Raw genomic sequence first — 19,351 nt, 5'->3', positions numbered from 1 at the left:
GTTTTGTTTTGTTATTTACCATATAACATGTTTTCTTCACAGTTGTTTGCGTATGAGTTGGGGTGGTGCAAGAGGAGGAGAAAGGATATGAAAGTAGAATCTTGAGAGGGGGGTTTCCCTCATCCTCTTGTTGAGGGTAGCAGTAATTGGAAAGATTGTTGTGATTTGTTTATGTTTTGCATTTTTTTAGGAAGGAGATTGCCATGGTTATGAAAAGCTCCTACCTTCGAGGACTGAACTTGGCCTCGTTCTTTGTGGCAAGCAAAATAACAGTGTTCATGACTTTCATGGCATATGTGCTACTTGGCAACGTCATCTCTGCGAGCAGGGTGTTTGTGGCAGTGTCCCTGTACGGAGCAGTGAGACTCACAGTGACCCTGTTCTTCCCTGCAGCCGTGGAGAGAGTGTCCGAGTCGGTGATCAGCATCCGACGGATCAAGGTAGCGTTACTGCCTGGGAGAAGACGTGCATTCCTTCTCTTACTCTACCTTTGTTTTAATGTCACTGACACATGCAGCCTTATTATGGTTTTGCAGTTTGGAATTTGTAATTGAATTTCCATTTTGGAAACAGAACATGTCGCTGTGTACACAGGTACAAAAAACATGACATGTACTGTAGGGTGGGCTGAGATGTAGGAGAAAAGTGTGCATGGCAAAGAGGTATTGTAGACATTTCTGAAGTAAGAAGACTGTGTATGCAGCAGGGGTGCTGGAATTGGAGTTTGAAGAACAAAGCAGGCAGATGGGAGCCATAGGATTCATGTTTCACACTTCAGTACCCTGTCACTGTGGAGGACAGGTGTGAACCCCAGCTTCTCTCTTGTGGCTGCTTTAAGTGCTGGAGTGAAGACTCAAATTCAGTAGGAACGAGCATTGATAGTGCTGATGTCTGGTGCTAACATAACAAGAGTTGTACACTGTGTACACCATGGACCTCTGTGTTAAAGTGCTTTGCTTCTCACAGCACTCCGTAACAATGCCCACCAGCTGGAGTCTGAGCAGTACCTCTGTGCCTGAAAAACTCTAGCAGTAATCTCCCTGCCCTCCTGTGGCTCCTGACATCCTCCTGCTTCCTCTTAGTTACTGCTTTCTGTAAGTCTTGAGCAGCTATCTCACACCTATAAACTATTAGCTAGGTCGTTGTTAACTAGTCTTGAATTCTATGATCAAGACTTCCTTATCTTCCCAAAATAGTCTGCTGCTGCCTATTTAAAGTCCTTAGACTCCGTGAGTCAAAGGATGAAAGACCTTTTTTTTTAGGTTTTGTCGTAAAACTGTGGCAGCTGTTAACCTTAAAAGTTTTCTGTGGAAATAACCCCTTTCCTTTCTAAATATGTTTGGGCTGTTAATAATCTAGCATCAGGCAGGGTGTGGTAGAAGTGTGTCTATGGCACAAAGTGTGTGCTTATGGAAATTGAAGGAAAAGTTTCCTGACTGGGATGTGATGTAGAATAGAAGTACAGTAGTGAAAGTGAGATGAGTCAGCTTTGCAGATGTAAGCAGGTTTCTTTTTTTGTTAGTGTGCTGGACTTTAAAATGAGGAAACATTCAGATAGTGTTCTGTCTTCTATTGGCCACTTGAAGAATGCTAAGTAGAGGCAGTGGACAGCTGCTTCCTGTGTCCTCGTTATTCTTCCAATGCCATCAAAACAGTGGAATGAGAAGGTGTTGCAGTGAGGGTTTCACCTCTTCTGCATGGAAAAGGGGAATTAAACAATTTTAAAAGTTGTTAGTGATTCAAGGAAAAGACAGATTCTTAAGATCAATTTCTTTCTGCAATTATTTATTGAGCAGGTGATTGTTATTCTCTCCTACTAAGTCTGCACTTTTGGAGGTTTTTTGGGAGGGAGAGCTAGCTAGTTACAGGTACGCTGTTGTAGTTGTGCATTGCCTTGGAAATGTAATCCTTTGATCAGTTCATGGTTGTTTTTTCCAACCCATAACTAATATTCGGAATGCTGCCTTCAAAAAACATATTTGGTTTCCTTTCCCATTCTCAGTCTCACTTTATGCAATATCCTCTGCTTTTCTTTTATTGCAGAACTTTCTGATGCTTGATGAGGTCTCACACTTCAAGCCACAGCTGCATGGCAGTAATGAAAATATCATTCTTCATGTTCAAGATTTGACTTGCTCTTGGGATAAGGTAAGTTTACTTACATATTAAGTATATTTGTGCTACCGTCATTTGAAGTCTAAAATGCAGTGTGTGTATGTATGGTGTGCTCTTACTTTGTATTCCATCCCTTGTGTTTGAGAATCATTTCAGTATGTTGAGCTAACTCTGTAGAATAGCACTGAAAACACTATCAAGTGCATCTTAAAAGCAGCTATTTCTCAATACTATACTAAATGAAAAACTGCATTTCTCAGAGAAAATACTCCTTTTTATTAAGCAGCACTGTATTGTGGCTGAGGTATTCAAATTGGAATGAAGGACAGACAGCAAAGCAAAGTCAGGCTTATAATGGGGGTTTTTTTTCTGTGAACTGGATGCTTGATCAGTCCATTAGTCTAGAACCACTACAAGATTATACTTCTCACAACAAATTTGAAAGCTTTAGAGATGAGTCAGCACATATTAATTTCTCTGTATTTTGTGACTGTTCAGCTGCACATTTTTTCTGTTTAAATTCACCAAACTTGCCAAAATAACTAGAAGAATGGACAATAAATGTGATAAATGTATAATATATCTCTTTTATGTAAGAAAGGCAAATGTTGACTGTTTTGTTTTAAAACTTAAATTGCTGTGGTAAGCAGCAATTCGTGAGGAATTGTTGGTGCTATTGCAGTCTGGCAGTATCCTCATACAAGAGAGACTTTAGTCTCCATTACAAGTGCTGGAAGCTCTAAAAATTACTTTTGCATATAAATGTAATGCAAATAAGACATTACATTTCTAAGCCCTGTTCCCCTACCTGTGCTGTGTCCCAAGGAAGATCAGGTGTGAAAACCTATGTGAGGATCTACCTATTTTTAGCTATGTAGCTGCAAAAGAAAATTGCTATTTTATTCTACTTTACTTTCTCAGACTTCTCTGTGGCATCAATGTTTCTGAGGCATTGACCAAGCTTTTAAAAATTAATAGCTATGAAGGAGTTGATTGTAAATACATTCTAATGCAAAATTCAGTGTATTGCCTAATTTTTTTCTTCTCAAACTGACTTTGGTACCACCATTAAGAATTTACAGGAAATGGTTGCATAAAGTGCCCATAAAATACTTTTTTTTTCATTAGTTGTTTATATTGCATAAAGCACAGTAACACGACTGGAATTACTGGTTTCCTTTCAGTTAAAACCAAACCCTAAACCAAGCCATCCACAAAACTGTTAATGTAACTTCCATTCTGATACTTAATTGCAGTATGCATGGGAGAACAGTTCTCTCAGAACTGTTATTATCTGCTCAGAAAGTTTCTACTATATACTCTTAAAATTATGCAAAATAATTTTATAGACTTGCTCACTGAAAAAAAGTGGTAAGTTCTGATAGAGACGAGTTATGAAAGTAAAAATACAAATATGTTATCCTTTGTCAAACAGCAGGCCTACCTTGCTACTCTGGCTGGGTTTCTCAAGACACTTTGGATGTCTGTACAGACCCTCTACAGCAGGAGATAATTTTTTAAATTTTTTTAGAGATCGTGTGCCAAAAGTGATACTGAAAAAGACCAACCAAGAAGAAACCCATGAATCCAAAATCACTTGATATGAAAAGGAGATTATTAGCTACACTTTTAGCCTAACATGATGCATATTACAGTTTCTCAAAATATAAGCAAAACCAATTTATTCCTGGTCAGACTCTTGTGTTACTTAGGCAAGTATTACCTTGAGTACCACAGGCTAGTCTGATACCAGTATGGAACTAGGGATTCTTCAGCACAGCTTTTTACTCATGTTCTTGAATTTACAGGCCAGTCTGTGTGCTCAACTGAGCAACTTCAGATTTAAGGTCTCAGCATTTGAGCAGAGGCCAAATTTATCCCTTGTAAGTCTAGTCCTTACATGAGAAGCCTAAGTAGTATAGTACTTTCATGCAATATATGATCTCTGTGTCCCTTAGGTGGGCAGAACTATTTCATTTTCTGGCATGTAGGATGTGTAAGGTCTGCCCAAGCTCATCTAAGGAGTCACTCCGCTGAAGGGATCATTCTTGTGTCCTCTTGTCCTTGCATTCTCTGCTTGTTGCCTCCCTTATGCTGGTTGTTAATGCTGGTTTATATGACCTTGTGGTGAAGCAGTTTGGAAGGATAAAGCAATAGAAAATGAATCACTTTTAATGAGATCAGTCTTCTGATAGCTGAGTCCCATAAACAACGCATGCAAGGTTAGGCGGAAGGAGGAAAGTTAGAGACACAGCAAGCTGACAGGGCACAGGGGAGCTGGGACATTTCTGATAATGAGCTGTCAGGTGTCCTTAGGTGCAATAGTCTGTGCTCTAAGTGCCTCAGTTTAGTGCCTAAAAATAGGTGTGATGAATTCAGGACAAATTGTCTTTAATTATAAGGAATGCTGTTTTGCAAAAATATCATGCTCCTTAGCTGCATCTGGCTGTGCTGTTTGATCAAAAGACTATGCTCATGCAGGCTCTATGATAACTTGCAGTACTGCTTTAATATATAATATGGCAGTAATAGTTTAAAAACTTTTAAAAATACTTTCTTTAATGTTCTTTTAGCTCTTACCTTATTTTTTAAAAGTTTTTGATGTGGGCGGAAATGTCTTTGCACTTCTGTGAATACAGAAGCACAACCTCAAGAGGTCTGAAGAAGGGCCTGTGTGTCTGAAGGCTTATTTATTTTTTTCCATATAGACAATGATTTAGAATATATATTTTATCTTCCTACAAACTCCGTGTGAAAAAAGGAAAATATTTGGCTGCCATAAATTTGTAGAGTTCTCCTGATCTTAGCACTTAGGTGAGCACCTGAGCTGTGTAACTCTGGGCAGAGGAATCAACTTTGAGGTCAGGCGCTGCTTTGGGAGGGTGGTGGGGCTGTGCAGAGAAAAGGAAAAAAATCCCGCGGGTGCCACCCTGTGGAAATGTACAAGAGCAAGGTTTTAGGAGAGCTGCACAAGGAGCCCGAGTGCAGCTTCGGGCAGCGTGAGGATCTCCTGCAAGCCCTGCAGTGTGTCTGAGAGCTCTGGCAGCAGGGCTGCCTGCCAGGGATTTATCCTGGCACAAGTGAGCACGTGTGTGCTATCCCAGTCATCACAGATGTGGATGGATACTGGATTTCTCTTCTTCCCAAATACTTTGAAATGAATTGCAAGCTTCCTCCTTTTGCAGTCCCTAAACTTTTGTGTCTTGTGTCATGTTTTGTGTGGAGTTAGGGTGGTGGCTTTTTCAACCCCTTGAGCTTCTGAAGGTGGCTGGAGATTTTAAGGTATTCTTAACCTTGCTTTTCTGTTTTTGGTACTTAAGGCTGGGTTTTTATTTAGTTCTTTAATCAAGTGGTTTTTGGGGCTTTTTTTGATGTTTACATTTTACTGTTTGCATTTCAGTGTCAGTCGTGCTTAGTACAGGTGAAGATGCAAGTGAAGGCAGATTCTGTTACGAAGGTGTTTTGATTTAATGAGAGGGAGCTGCACCAGGTCCTTAGAAAAATTCTGTTTAGCATAGCTGTTAAAGACTTGAGCATCCTTTCTTTCCACAAGAAGGCATTTTTAGAACTTTGATGGGAGAGGTGCAACATATGTTGGGAAATAAGCTCATCCATAACATAAGGGATAGGCATACTAGAAAGGAATATTAAACAGACACTCCTAAGATGTATGAATGAATATCTAGCATACAAGATGAAGTTGTGTAAAATCAAATAGCATTTTTATTGTTTTACTTTGGATAGAGCCTTAACTAGATCAAACACATCCCTGGCTTTTCTGAGGCTCTGAGAGCCTCAGCCCTTCATTTTTCTGTGTGCTCGGAGTCGCTGAGAGTTTTGTGCTATGGCTGGAAATGCTGGTGTGGCCAGCACAAAGCTCATGTTCCCAAGGCTGCCACCCAGATATTTGGGCTCTGAGGAAGCCCTGCTTTTGCTGCCTTATTCCTTGAATGCTGTTTTAGCTGTGTTGCATGTTTGTGATAAACGATGAGGGTATTTCAAAAGTGTTTGTGAATTACTGAAGAGGTAAAAATCATATACCTGAAAATATGGTGGACATATGGACTGGTAGTTTATAGCAATGTATGCACATTGTTTTCTGTTTCTAAATACTTATTTTGATGGTTTATATTTAATTATTGAGAAATACTGACTTTTTCTCAAATCCCCAGAGTTTAGAAACTCCAACACTTCAACAAATTTCGTTTACTGTCAGACGAGGGGAGTTACTGGCTGTGATTGGTCCTGTAGGAGCTGGAAAAGTAAGTCTTAATATTTACACCATTTCATGAGGCTTTGAGTCTATTAAATGTGAAAACTAGAAACCTGAAGATATGCAGTTCCTTTATGTGTATAATCACACATTCCATATCAGGATACTGGCATTCAAGATAGGCTGATGTCCTTCTGGGTGGGGAGGAGGTGTTGAGGAGCTTAACAGTATTTTGTGTGTTGCTTCAAGATTGCATGGAAAGGGCACTAGTGTTTTTCTACTGTTAGTAGTAGTTTGGGACACAAGGTGAAATAGGCCATCGTGGTAGTGAACACTGCTCAATCTTTGTGATGTCTTTAGTGCAACCAGACTTTTTAATTTTCATTTCATTTTTTAAAAATCTTTTCCAGTCTTCACTCTTAAGTGCTGTTCTTGGTGAACTGCCTAAAGACAAGGGTTTGATAAATGTTACTGGAAGAATTGCCTATGTTTCACAGCAGCCTTGGGTGTTTTCTGGCACTGTAAGAAGTAATATACTGTTTGACAAGGAATATGAGAAAGAAAAATATGAAAATGTTTTAAAAGCCTGTGCTCTTAAAAAGGTAAGGCTTTCTCTTTTGAGTATTTTATTTCCATTGTTATTTTTATTTTATTGTTTTTTCAGACATGCTGCAATGTGCAATATATGGAATTGTTATAAGTAGCATGTGAAATAACTCCTGTTGCTTAGCAGAAATGTGTAATTATTTTTGCCATTCCTGTGTAAGGCATCCTCTTCTAATTCCCAAAACTTACACTAGAGGGAAGTATAGCATGTGTGAAGCACTGACAAATTTGGGAAAATCTGTTCCCTATTATTTTGTTTCATGATTACATTTTAGCCCTTTTCACATGCATTACGGTAGGGCTGTGTGCAAATGCAGTAAGAGGTAGAAAACAAATGATCAATCTAGCACTCTTTGTGACTTTCGTTTCATTAATATACTACATGCTTTCCTTTGAAATAAATGTTATGTTTGCTGTGTATTATGCACAACAGCTATCAAAAGAACCTTAGGGCTATGTACTGGAGAACTTGCTGAACCCAAGTAGTTTTATGAAAAAAATATATTTGAAAGGTTTGTGTGCAAAGGTTTGTGACATGAGATATAGAAGAGGATTAAGCCAGATTTGTCAAGAAACAGACATTTTGCTTGGCAGCTAAAAAGGTTTTGTGCAGCATGTTACGATATTTCTGTCAGCAGCGACACAGGTGAAAAGCAGATGGTTACTGTAATGAATGTTTTTTGCAAGATTTTTACACTTGGCAGATATAGTTTTAGTATCTCCTGCTGATAGTCAGTCATGCTGTTGTCTAAACTTAAAGCTTTAATGACTTTAAAAGACAGCAAACAGCATTTAAAAAATCCCCACTTCATATTGATGGTAGATTTGTTTTCATAGTTTTCTTGCAAATGTATCTGAATAATCTTTCAGAATATATTTTGTAGCTTAGTGTAAAACTTCTGTATTTCCTGATTAGGAAATACAATAATATGACACAGAACACTCTATAATTTTGTTGTGTTAGCCACAGTCCTGAAGTCCCAAATTAACCAAATCTGTGTGATGAATGTTGTAGTTACTTTTCCTGAATCCATTGCAGTAAGAATAAAAAAAATGCAGTATTTAGGGATATTGGCAAGATAATTTACTGATAATAGTTAGTTAAGTTTTTATTTTTTGTGACAGCTAATTTTGTTCAAATAAAATCTAATAAATTTACTGTTAGACTTTTTAGTATTTTATTTTATTTTCTGAATCACCAATAAATATTCCTTTTAAGACTAAGGATAGTATTGCACTTTCCTCTGGCACAGCTGTAGAAAAAGGAACTTTAGGATCTCATATATTTTTTCTTCTTTCTCAATTACCTTTTGCTGAAAGTATAGAGTCATAAAGTAGCTGCAGATACTACATTTAGTATGTAACCTTATATTTTAATGTGTTATGTTAATACTTTTCAAGTAAGAAGTGTTATGTTGGAATAGCTTTGTCAGTCTTTGAAGTTAAAATGATTTAAAAAATATTTTTATCTGTTCTTTCACATTCGCAGGACTTAGAATTATTGGCAAATGGTGACCTGACAGTAATAGGAGATCGTGGAGCTACTCTGAGTGGGGGACAGAAGGCTCGTGTAAATCTGGCCAGGCTAGTGTTTTTTTTTGCTGTGTCTAAAATTTATAAATTTTCAGATTCCAGTGATTAAAGCAAACTAAGAGTTTGTGATGCTGACATTTCTTTAAACCTTTTAGAGCTGTGTATCAAGATGCGGATATCTATCTTTTGGATGATCCACTGAGTGCAGTAGATGCTGAAGTTGGAAGACATTTGTTTGAGAAGTATGTTACTGCTTTATTTCAATATAAGATGCAACTGTTATATTGGAATTCCTTATCAAAAAACTTGAGAAAGCATTTCTGGGGAGATGGATTTCTTCACAAAACTTTGTACATTCACTTTCTGATTTGTTTTTCCCCTATTTTATATAATTGGAAGATACATGGTATTTTTCTTCTCTGTGTTCTGTTGATTTTGTTTTTATTTTTAAAAGCCCTGTAAAAATCTGTTTTGAAGATATTATAAATAGAAATATTCTTAAAGGAATATGTGCCATTTTCTTAAGGAAAATGTTACGTTTCATACATGAGTATTTGGGTTTATGAATAACGGGGTTTACGAATATTAGTACTGAGTGAAGAATAAAATGGGGTGGGATTTTAAATCACTTATTAGTTTGCTGCAGCTTTACTTGCTAGTAATAAGCACTTAGTTCAACTGGCTAAAGGAGAGAACAGAACTGTCTTAGATTCTTGAATAATTTTTCATTTTGTTTCTTGAAATTTCTCTTGGGTAGGTGAAACACGGCATGTGGCCTGTAGAGTAGACTGCAGAGAGCAGAAATAGAAGGAAACAGAATGTACAAGTTTACTATGTAAGTGAGGGACCCTGGACCTTCCCCCATTTCCAAAGAAACAGGAGAGTGTTAATTAAAAGGCAGATTCCCTTTTCAGTGAGTTTATTCTCCTCCATCCCTCTGAAACAGTCTAATCTAAGGCACATAGGGTGGGTATCAGAATAATTTGGTTGGTCCCAGCCAGTGTTTTGTCCTTACTTCTTCACAGCTTGCAACTCTCTGTGTTAAATCTAGAATTTGCTGGAAGGAAATGCTTCTGTCGATGAAATTCAGTGGTCTTTGGTTGAGGCCTTCGATAAATGTGTTTTGTTTAGCATACTTGCATCCTTTGAATTCCATGCTCCAAATACATGAATTAATTTGGTTTTACTATTGTTCTCTCCTGTCCTCCCCTAGATAAAAATAAAAACTTGCAGAAATGGTCATAGAAATTTCACTGAGTAGCAGTGGCATGCACGTTCTTTTTTTCCCCATACAGGGAAGCTTTCAGTATCTAAATTTGAAAATTGTACATTCTGTTGATGTTTGCAGTCTCAAATCTGGGCCCTCTGAAACCCCATTAACATCTTGCTTTTTTTTATTGATGTCTTCAGAAGACTATTGTTTGTTTCTGTCAGTGAGCATGGAGTAAGAGTTTTACAATGTATGGGCTTTATGTTCATTTTTCAGCTGCCATGACCGATAGATGGAGTTCATCACCTCTCTAGTTCATGTGCACTATCAAGTTCCTTTAATGCCTGCTGAAGCTTTCCAGGCTTCAGCTGCTGCTTTTCTGTTTCTGCACAAGATCTCTCTGCAGCTCCGGCATCTGAATGTATCAGTGCCTGAGTTCTGAAAGTGCACCCACCTGAGCTGTTAACCTGTCTCTCCCTGAAGTCTTAAGGTCTCCCTCATGAAGAGGGAGACAAGAAAGTACCCTGGTGCCTTGTGAAGGAGGTCAGGCTGCCTCTTCAGCTTACTCTACTTTTCATACGTGACATTGGCAGCATCTTCATTCTATGGCAAACCTCGAAGTGTGGTTTTTTGCATGTGCAAAACCATAAAGGAGATAGAAGCTATTGCACTGTGTTTTGCTGATAAGTGTGTGAAGATGAGGAAGGAACAAGGAGGTTATCTCAGAGAATTTGAAACTCAGACAGGTAGCTGGGGTTGTTTTCTCTACTTTCATTTTTACTCCACAACTCCAGATCAGATTGAGCAAAACACAAAGAAGTAGAATTTTTTAGAAAATGGACTGGGTGGAGTAGTAGTGGGAAGAAAAACTGAGCAATGCCTCCCTGCACAAGATTTTAAGGGAAAGTTTTTTACAAACAGAAGTTGTCTTCTAAGGCCTTCATGGAATCTGTAAAAGTTACTGGGGGTAGTGGGGAGAGTGTTATTTCAGTAAGTTGCTTTGAGAAACAAGGCAAGGCATGTTCTTTAGTGTGTACTGGATAGTACTAGAAATGTGGAGAGGAGAGCACTTGGGCAAAAATGATTTTTTAGGATATGGTGCTGAGGAATGTCCAAAACACCACTTCATGCAGGCTGCTCCCCCAGGAGTCCAAACCACAAGGCTTAAAACAATGGATGAGGTGGAAGAAAGAGGGGATTTTTTAAATGAGAATCTGAAGTGGATATTGTTCAGTTCACTCACTCTTTTTTTCTCTTGTGATTTTATGTTAAAGTTTATTTTTTTTACAAGGGTCTAGTCTATGTGTTTACAAAAATAGGTATGTTCCTAGTAATTCCCCAGAGAGATAGCATGTGGATGTCTGGTTCATTACATTTGATGCTTTTCTGTATTCTATTCAGCTACTGCAGTAAGTAGTTTAAAATATATAAATACTTTTCAAATGAGGAAGAATGCAAACAGCACAGCTCCAGTGGGAAAACAGACCATGATATTATTAATAAAGGACTTTGGCTCTTTAGAATTTCTTCGTGTTTCAGACAAGTTGTTCTGTGGATGATGGAGTAGATAAAGGCAATTTTACAATTAATTCTTCTTTCCTGGTCATCCAGTGCTACCTGGTTCCTGGAATAGGTGTTACCTGGTGCCTGGAATAGGTCAATGGATTTTTATAGACCAGTCATATTTATGTGTGATTGGGACTTCTCGTGAGATGGAAATAAATGATTATCATGGCAGGCATAGAAACAGAAGCAGCAGAATAGAAATAGAGACAGCAGAATAGAATATGTAGGGTGTGTGTGTTCTTTGGCAAAGAAGAGCATTTTTAATTTTGTAAATTTTGAAATGTGCAAAACTAACTAGGGGATTGTTCTCCCTAAACTACTTAAATTGAAATGGAAGGGAGAGGAAAACAAATATAAGAAGTAAATTAATATAACAAAGGCTTTATGCCTGTGAGCACTCCTGCATGTGAACTTCCAAAAAGAAGAGGGAGAAAGAATAGTAAGGAAGAAGGTAGAATCATTACAGAAGAGACATTTTGCAGAGGTTAAATAAAGCTGGTTCTTGGAGATAAAAACTTAAAAAAGATTGAAAAAAAACTTGTCTCAAAGGAAAGCCGACCTGACAGGGAAGGAAGAACAAATGAGAGTTTGTATGCACGAAGTGCGAAGGCTGCCTTTGCGCAGGGGAGTACTGTGTTGTTGTACGCCCCTTTCTCAGTGTCTCTTGCTTCGTACTCTGCACTATCAAAGCTCAAGCTAATTATTTTTTAATTGTGTAGCAGTTTGCTGTCAGTGGGTTTTTCATATTGATTACAGTATCCTGTTACTTAAGTTTGTTAACTTAAAATACTCTTTGCTTGTTTTTGTTGAATCGGAAGGGTGTGTTTTCTAGAGAGGTCTGTCCTGATTCTGGTATTTCTGATGATGTATGAAAGTCATTGATTGTACATTTTCAGGTGATGGAAATCAGGCAACACTAAAGGCAGTTCTGGAAACAAATATTTGTGAAGTTTTTGTTATGGGATGTGAATTGTAGGTGCATGCAGCAGGGTCAGGTGCTAAGTGTTGAGTCCATGAAGGTACAATGAGCAGGGATCAATAGTGTGGTAGTTAATGGAAAAGGAGATGTAGAATGTAGTAGATCACAAACCCAGTATGACTCAGTAATGTCGTGCTTTTGTTAAGGAAATGGCATCCTGGGATTTATGACCAGTACTATATGTGGCAGTACAAGTAAAATAATACTCCTATTAGGTCTTGTAAATGTAAGGTCTCAGCTGAAATAATGTTTCAATTTTGTGCCCTTCAAAAAATGTATAGACCATCTTCATACAAAAGGATAGGTGGTCAGGAACATTCAGGTGTCCAGGGCAGAGAGGTAAAAAAAGAAAGAAACCTATCTGCTACTTTAAAGAAAAGTCTGTTTGAAAGACTTCTTTATTGCTTTTATTTGTTTTTCTTTCATGTCTGGAGGAGAAGGACTTCAGGTATGAAGGGACCTTGTACGCAGGAATGAGCTGGTCTGGGGCCCTTGGGGATGTAATGGATTGAAATTGCACCAAATGACTTAAACTTGGACTTCAGAGAAAAAAAAATTGGAATGGCAAGGGTAGCTTGTCCCTGGAATACATTTTCTAGGGTGTTGAAATTTCTGCTCAGCTTAAACATGGAGAAGAACCCATTTAACTTCTGCCAGGAACATTTTTACATTTAATTTGATTCTTAGTTGTGGAAGAGGATGCAACTTTCACAGTCCCTTCATCTCTCTCTTTCTTGTACTCAAAAAAGGCTGAAGAATTTTTGGGTGTTCTCTGTCTGGATCTTGTGTGACTGTGTGCCACGTGTGTGTGTGTGTGCTTGTTATGTATGTAATAAATGTGACAGTGGTGACTGGAGGTTGTGCAGCAGTTTGTCCTGTTGCCGTGTGTTGAGCGTGCTCAGTCTAACAAAGCGTTCCTCTGAAGAATTGTGGACATTCCCAGGGAAGGTGAACTGTATGGGTTTTAAAAGCAGGTAAAAAGGTTGTGGCAGTGCTGGGCTGGCTCCAGCAGATGTCTGAACTCTTGGAGCAGTTACATCCCCTGCTGAGAAGGCTTTCCTTGGGTTCTCTGTATCATCAGTGAGAAGGGGACACACTATCAGACTGTGATTCGCTTAGAATTGGGCTTTTCACCTGCTTGTTGTTCTTCAGTTATACAGAACACTACTTCTAAAACTAGATGGATGATGAAACTAAGCCTTAGTGAACCAGTTGGAAAAATAAACACTTATGGACTGTTTTGGAATGTTTTGGGATTTTTTTGTCTTAAATCAGTAGTACTGTTTTAATTCTCCAGAAAAGTCTCTGTGCCTCAGTGTTCCAGCTGGTTTGAAAGCTTCTCTCAAAGAAGTTACTTTTACTGGCTGTATTTCTCCAGAATTTTCCACAGTATCTTTCTCTTCTTTCTCTTTCCTTTAGAATAATTTTTTTTAAAATACTCTCTTTGCAATCCAGCTTATGACATGCACATTTGTTGCAAGAATGTTTAAGATACCTTTAATGAAATGTCTTATTGTCTCCTCTTTTTTCCAGACCAGAAATAATTATATATCTTTTCCCTACCCTGAAAACTTAAGAAATTAAATGAGGAATGTGTTTTGTTATAGTTTTATATAGTTTTTGTAAATCTAATAAGCATGGTCATCTTCTTATTTTAAAAAATGAGTAATTGATAGAAGAGGTTTTCCAGAAATAACTAAAATATTTTAGGACATTTAATTTTAATTAATCTTTTCATCTCTTTGCAGATGTATTTGTCAGGCCTTACATCAGAAGATTTCTGTTTTGGTCACTCACCAGTTGCAATATCTCCGTGCTGCAAATCAGATTCTAATTTTAAAGGATGTAAGTGATTTCAATGTCTATACTTACACTTTTTAATTATCCTTTTTAATCTAAGAAAGGAAAAAAAGTGTCATGTTTTAATTTTTAGTTTATAAATGTGTTTTCTGTCTACTTATGACTACATGTGATTTTTAAGTTTTATAGTTATTAATAAGTTGACTTTTCTTGGAATACCTTCCCTGAAAAATCTGTTCGTGAATTTTATCATGTAAATAATCTTGTATTAATAATACTTACTTCTTCAAACACTTGGTCTGGTTTTGAAATAAAGTTTTAGCCTTCCCTTGTTTCAAATTTAATATTCTCTGAGACTGTGCTAATGTTTTGCTTTTGTTCTTGTTTCTTAACTTCTGTATGAATTAAGAACTGTGTTAATTTTGCAACAAATCCGTTTTTAAATTAAGGCTGAGAAATAGTCTCAGATGCCTTTGAGAATGAGCATGCCTTCAGTACAACTGGTTCCTTCCCATCTTTGTACTGGATACTCACAGGCAGAAGGGAAATGCAAGGACTGCAGCTGGGGCTTTTTCTTCCTATTTTTTTTAAGGCTGGGTAGTGTAATATTTGAAATTACTTTTGATGCATTGTGACGGTGCAAAAAAGGGCACTGTTCCTCTTTTTCTTTCCATTCAGATTACTGTAAAAATTTCAGTGGCTCTTGAGAAATGAGTTCATAGTAGAGCTGAAAGAAACGTCGACATGGTCAGTGTTGCTCCTTTTAAGGTTCTGTGAGGATCAGAAAATGGAGCTGGTGTTTACCCCTGGGATGGAGCAATATAAAAAGACTGATGGTTGTGTACGTGATTTTTAACAGGTTGTCCTAAAGCTCCATGGCTTGGCTGTCTCCCACAGCTTCTCCAGGGAGGTGATTCTCCCCTGGCTGTAACTGGGGCTGTTCTCTTCCTGTTATTTGTTGGCCCTGTTAGCTGCTACAAGGGACTGATCAGATCTTAAAGAGCTTGTTTCTGCTCTTCTAAGTGAGGAACTCGTAGAGGCTTCAGCTCAGTTACTGCAGTGGCATGTGTGCCCAGCAACTGCAGAACCCCAGAGGTAGCAGGGACAGGTAAGAAAAATTGTCCTTTATAGAAAGTGTATAATGAAGGTACTATGTTACTATAGGACATGAGAAAGCACAACGCGAGCTGTTGCTATTGTAAAGGTTAAAAAGTAAGTTTTTTTTAATGACTCCAGTATTTATAGTTTTTTAAAGGTGACAGTGGTGGAGGGTGAAAGTGCCACCTCTCCAACGACATTGGACAAACTACTAGTCTATTAAATTTTTCTGCTTCTATGAAGGAATGTAAAAACAATAACTTATTTACAGAAAGTATGTGAGAAAGTTTGTTACAAGAATGTAAACTCAGAAGGCTTTAGAAAATCTTAAAACATCAAAACAACAGTACTAAAAGTTTATATTCATTGTAGGGCAAAATGGTGGGGAAAGGTACCTATGCAGAGTTCCTGAGATCTGGCATCGACTTTGCTTCCCTTTTGAAAAAAGATGAGGAAGTGGTAGAACAGCTGTCAGTTCCAGGAACCCCAAACCTGAAGCCTGCCCGGAACCGAACCTTCTCGGAGTCCTCTGTCTTGTCCCAGGATTCATCCATCCACTCACAGAAAGATGGAGCTGTGGAACAACCACCTGTAAGTGCTCAGAGGATAGAAGTGTCTTGATTCTTGTCTAGCTGTTTTTTAACTTAAATTTTGATATGGGCTTTCCCTGCAGCATTGGGATTTCAGGGATTACTGAATTACATTATCAGGTAAGAGCTCGCCTGTGGAGGACCTGTGCTTGGCTGGCAGCTCACAGCTCAGCGTGGTGCTGTTCAGACCCAGCAGGGTCAGTCTGAGCAGTTCAGCATCAGCTCTGCTGGGTGCTGGGAACATTCCTTGTGTGAGTCCAGAGCCCCCACATAGTGCTTCTTTCAGCCTGTCTTCTGACAGCAGTGCTGTGAAGGGCCAGTCCCAGTGTATTGGGTGGGTTCATTATGTTTGTGCAGTGTTGAACTGAAATGAACACTTTCTCTGAAATCCTGAGCTCTGGGAAGTGCATGTAGAAGCTGTGGCTTTATGCAAAGTTTGTGTTTGCATGGCTGGCATCAACATACCCATAAACATACCCACATGATCTTGAGCTGGCCCTGCGGGTGTAATCCTGAACACCACGGCCTTACTTTCTCCAACCTTTTTGTTGCTGAGAACAGAAGGCTTTGTATGGTGCCAATGTGGCTTCGAGGTGCCTCCTTATCTCTTGGCCTGCCCAGAGCAAAAGCAACCCTAAAGTTTCTGTACCAGAGGTTGCCTTCTGCTGGTGTGTTTGCATTCATATCAAACAGTGCAGGCTCCCTGTACCCCTGCTAGGCTTGTGCTAGCACTGTGTCTATGGGACAAGCAATCCCTGTATGTCCCTGATGATTGTCACCCCTGTGACTATATATTATCTCTATTTCTTCCCTATGATAAAGAGTGAGATTTAAAGAAGAAGAAGAAAAAAAAAAACTATAGACTTTTTAATGCATTTTTGAAGAATGGTTTTATGCTCCAAAGCAGTAAACTTACATTATTAATGCCCCCGTGGCAATTCCAGTCTTAAATTCTCTTGAATTTGTGGAGGTGGACCAAACTTAGCAGCATTGAGACTGTTGGATGGGGATGGGGAGAAGTGGGAAGGTGGAGTGGCTGGAGAAACAAAAAGCAAAGATAGGCTTCTCACCCTTTATGGATTAATAGGGTGGATTTCTTTTTTCACATCTGTCAGGTCTCTTGATTCCACTGCTCTTGTGCAGCCATGTCTTGTGGCAACAAAATCAACTGTTACATGTACTGAACTGACACTAGTTTTTATATTGTATATACTGTAAAGTTGTTTTTTTTTTTAATCCTGATTTTATTAATTTGTACAGTGCTTTAACCTTCTTTATGCCTCTATCATTTTTTCTTCTCTGTTTTTTAGTGTTCCCCCATCCATTGTTTGCTTACTACGACTTCCCATTTGTCATTTTACTTGTTTTCCCTATTAACAGATGCTTTGTTGGTATTTACAAAGAGATTATTAGAACTTTATAGGTAATTTGTAAGTCTTGGGTATATGTTGGTTGATTTTGGTACATACTTGTAGAAGAGTATTTAATTTAAATGTTTTTCTGGATAGGAAAGGTTGCCCACATTTGCATTCTGAAAACAGAATCTTCCCCAAGTAAAAGCCTTAAGTTCTTGAGCTGTTATGAGTGAATGTAGTGTATAGGAAAAGAAGAACCTGGACAGTGGTCAGAGCAAATATTTCTGGCTATATATGAAGTTGTATTATATTTGGTGAGCCAATACCAAATAAAACCCTTGAAGTGTTGCTTTGCAGAGTAGATTTTTCAGTATTAGTACACTGAGACTAATTTTTTTTTCTATAGCTATAGTTCAATATTTAAAGTTTTTATATGCATAATCACTTTATATCCTTGTTTAATTGTTTGCTAATCCTGAACCATGACTTTCAAGTACCTTAGTCTGAATCTGTAACTACAAGGTTGATGAGGTTTGTTCTGTGGACTTTCTTTCAGGGTGAAAATGCACTGGCTGCAGTGCCAGAGGAGAGTCGCCATGAGGGAAAAATAAACTTTAAAGTTTACAGGAAATACTTCACTGCAGGAGCCAACTACTTAGTGATTTTTATACTCTTGTTATTTAATATTTTGGCACAGGTGAGTTGTTGGAAGCCACAAATAATATTGAATGTGTTTTGGATTTGTGAGGTTTTTTTCTGCTCTCTTTTTTTTTTTTTTTAATACAGTGCATACTTGTTACTGTAATGCTTAATCTAAAATGTTTGGGTGTTGTTTAATAATTTTGTAGTGTACTGAAGTGTCAACATGGAATTTTTAGTACAGCATTGAGAAGTCTTGCACTGATCCTTATTCCAACAATTTTAATAATTGTTAAAATAAAGTAGTTGTTTTGATGACACTAAAACATTTTTTTGATGACAACATGGCACAAAAATTATAAGCCATTGTACTTTGTTTATAAAGAGAAGAAAATCATAAGGTGTATAGGTGTTTAACAAACCTAAACAGTCAGAATGTTTCCAGTTGAGGAGGGTAAAGAGATGTACTGGGTGTAGGAGGACAGAGCCTGACAGAAGTGTTCAAAGAACAGCTCACCTGTTGGTAAGTGCAGATTATATGAAAAGTTTAGGTGGAGGGTCACTGTTTAGCAGAATGAGAAAGTGAGGAAGAGCATAGGCAAATATTTTGTATGATGCAGACTGTAACAGGTATACAACTTTTTAAACAAGGAAAGTTATTTACAGACTTACTGAAAGCAATGGTGGGCTGAGGACACCTTATTGCCTTTTTCTCTGTTTCTTGCTGAGAAAGCTCAAATTCATTTCATGGAAATTATTCTTGGCTGTAAAAAAAGTCTATATATTTTAACATCTTACTTCCTGCTTGTCCTTGAATTGAGTCTGTTGGTAAGATAGCTAAGCAAGATCAGATCTCTGTAGTAGACTGTCCACAACTTCAAATTCACATGAACAGAAGTGTATTTTGAGATAATAACCCTGTTACATGTTTGTCGTCACCTTTTGTCATAGAAGGAAGGTGGCAGAAGGAGTTTTTCCCTCCCTCTCCTCTCTCATCCTCCTTCAACCCTGTTTCTGGTAATTATCTCCTGTAAACACAAATTTCTGGACTGGTAACATCAGAAAGTTTGTTAATCAAAAAGCATTTTGGAATATCTCTTCTAGCAAATTTAGGAACTGAGAAAATGAGTTCTTTAATGTTCAATTAACTTACATTAGGAAGAGCTACTATATTTTGTTTGCTAAAGTGTATTGCTTTCCTTTAGTTTGCTAACATGTAAGGTAATTTAAGGTAACTTCTTTCTTTGTAGAGCACCTTCTAATGTGCTTGGCAAATTGCTGCTGGTCTTGAAAGACTGGATGGCATACTTTTCTGAATATGTGATGTTTTCCCAGAGAGCTTGAAAGAATAGCAAGGAAATTTAATTTTCTAATTTTTTTTAATTTTGTGAGATGATTCTTGTATTTGCTTCTTTTGCTCAAGGTGGCCTATGTGCTCCAAGACTGGTGGCTTTCTTACTGGTAAGTTTGTGATAATAAGTGGCTGGTTGTTTCTGCCTTTTCAGTCAAGTGCTGTTAGTTTAGTTGAGAGGGAATGGAACCTACTTTAAAATAGCTCAGATCTTCCTCTGATTTTCACTTCTGTTTTAGGGGAAAAAAAATTTAAACCCTACGCTAAGTGTAGACTGTAATTGCATCTGTTCATAT

General features: G+C 37.9%; 1 protein-coding gene across 4 annotated transcripts in view; it reads left to right on the top strand.

The window, feature by feature from the left end:
- ABCC4 (ATP binding cassette subfamily C member 4 (PEL blood group)) overlaps positions 1-19,351 on the top strand; it is a 136,616-nt gene that overhangs the window by 28,003 nt on the left and 89,262 nt on the right. For 3 of the 4 annotated variants that reach the window (XM_085581334.1, XM_085581345.1, XM_021530313.3), the window contains 10 exons: positions 191-440; positions 2,044-2,148; positions 6,288-6,377; positions 6,739-6,930; positions 8,424-8,518; positions 8,623-8,709; positions 13,971-14,067; positions 15,493-15,711; positions 17,622-17,762; positions 19,128-19,165. In XM_085581334.1, coding sequence (XP_085437460.1) covers positions 191-440; positions 2,044-2,148; positions 6,288-6,377; positions 6,739-6,930; positions 8,424-8,518; positions 8,623-8,709; positions 13,971-14,067; positions 15,493-15,711; positions 17,622-17,762; positions 19,128-19,165 — 1,314 coding nt within the window. The remainder of the gene's footprint in view (positions 1-190; positions 441-2,043; positions 2,149-6,287; positions 6,378-6,738; positions 6,931-8,423; positions 8,519-8,622; positions 8,710-13,970; positions 14,068-15,492; positions 15,712-17,621; positions 17,763-19,127; positions 19,166-19,351) is intronic. The other variant, XM_085581324.1, reaches the window with a different exon arrangement.

Source organism: Lonchura striata, chromosome 1, assembly GCF_050655825.1.
Source record: "Lonchura striata isolate lonStrDom1 chromosome 1, ASM5065582v1, whole genome shotgun sequence".
NCBI classification, from domain to species: domain Eukaryota; kingdom Metazoa; phylum Chordata; class Aves; order Passeriformes; family Estrildidae; genus Lonchura; species Lonchura striata.
The sequence above is the reverse complement of the archived record's forward strand: the minus strand, read 5'-3'. Positions and strand labels throughout refer to the sequence as shown.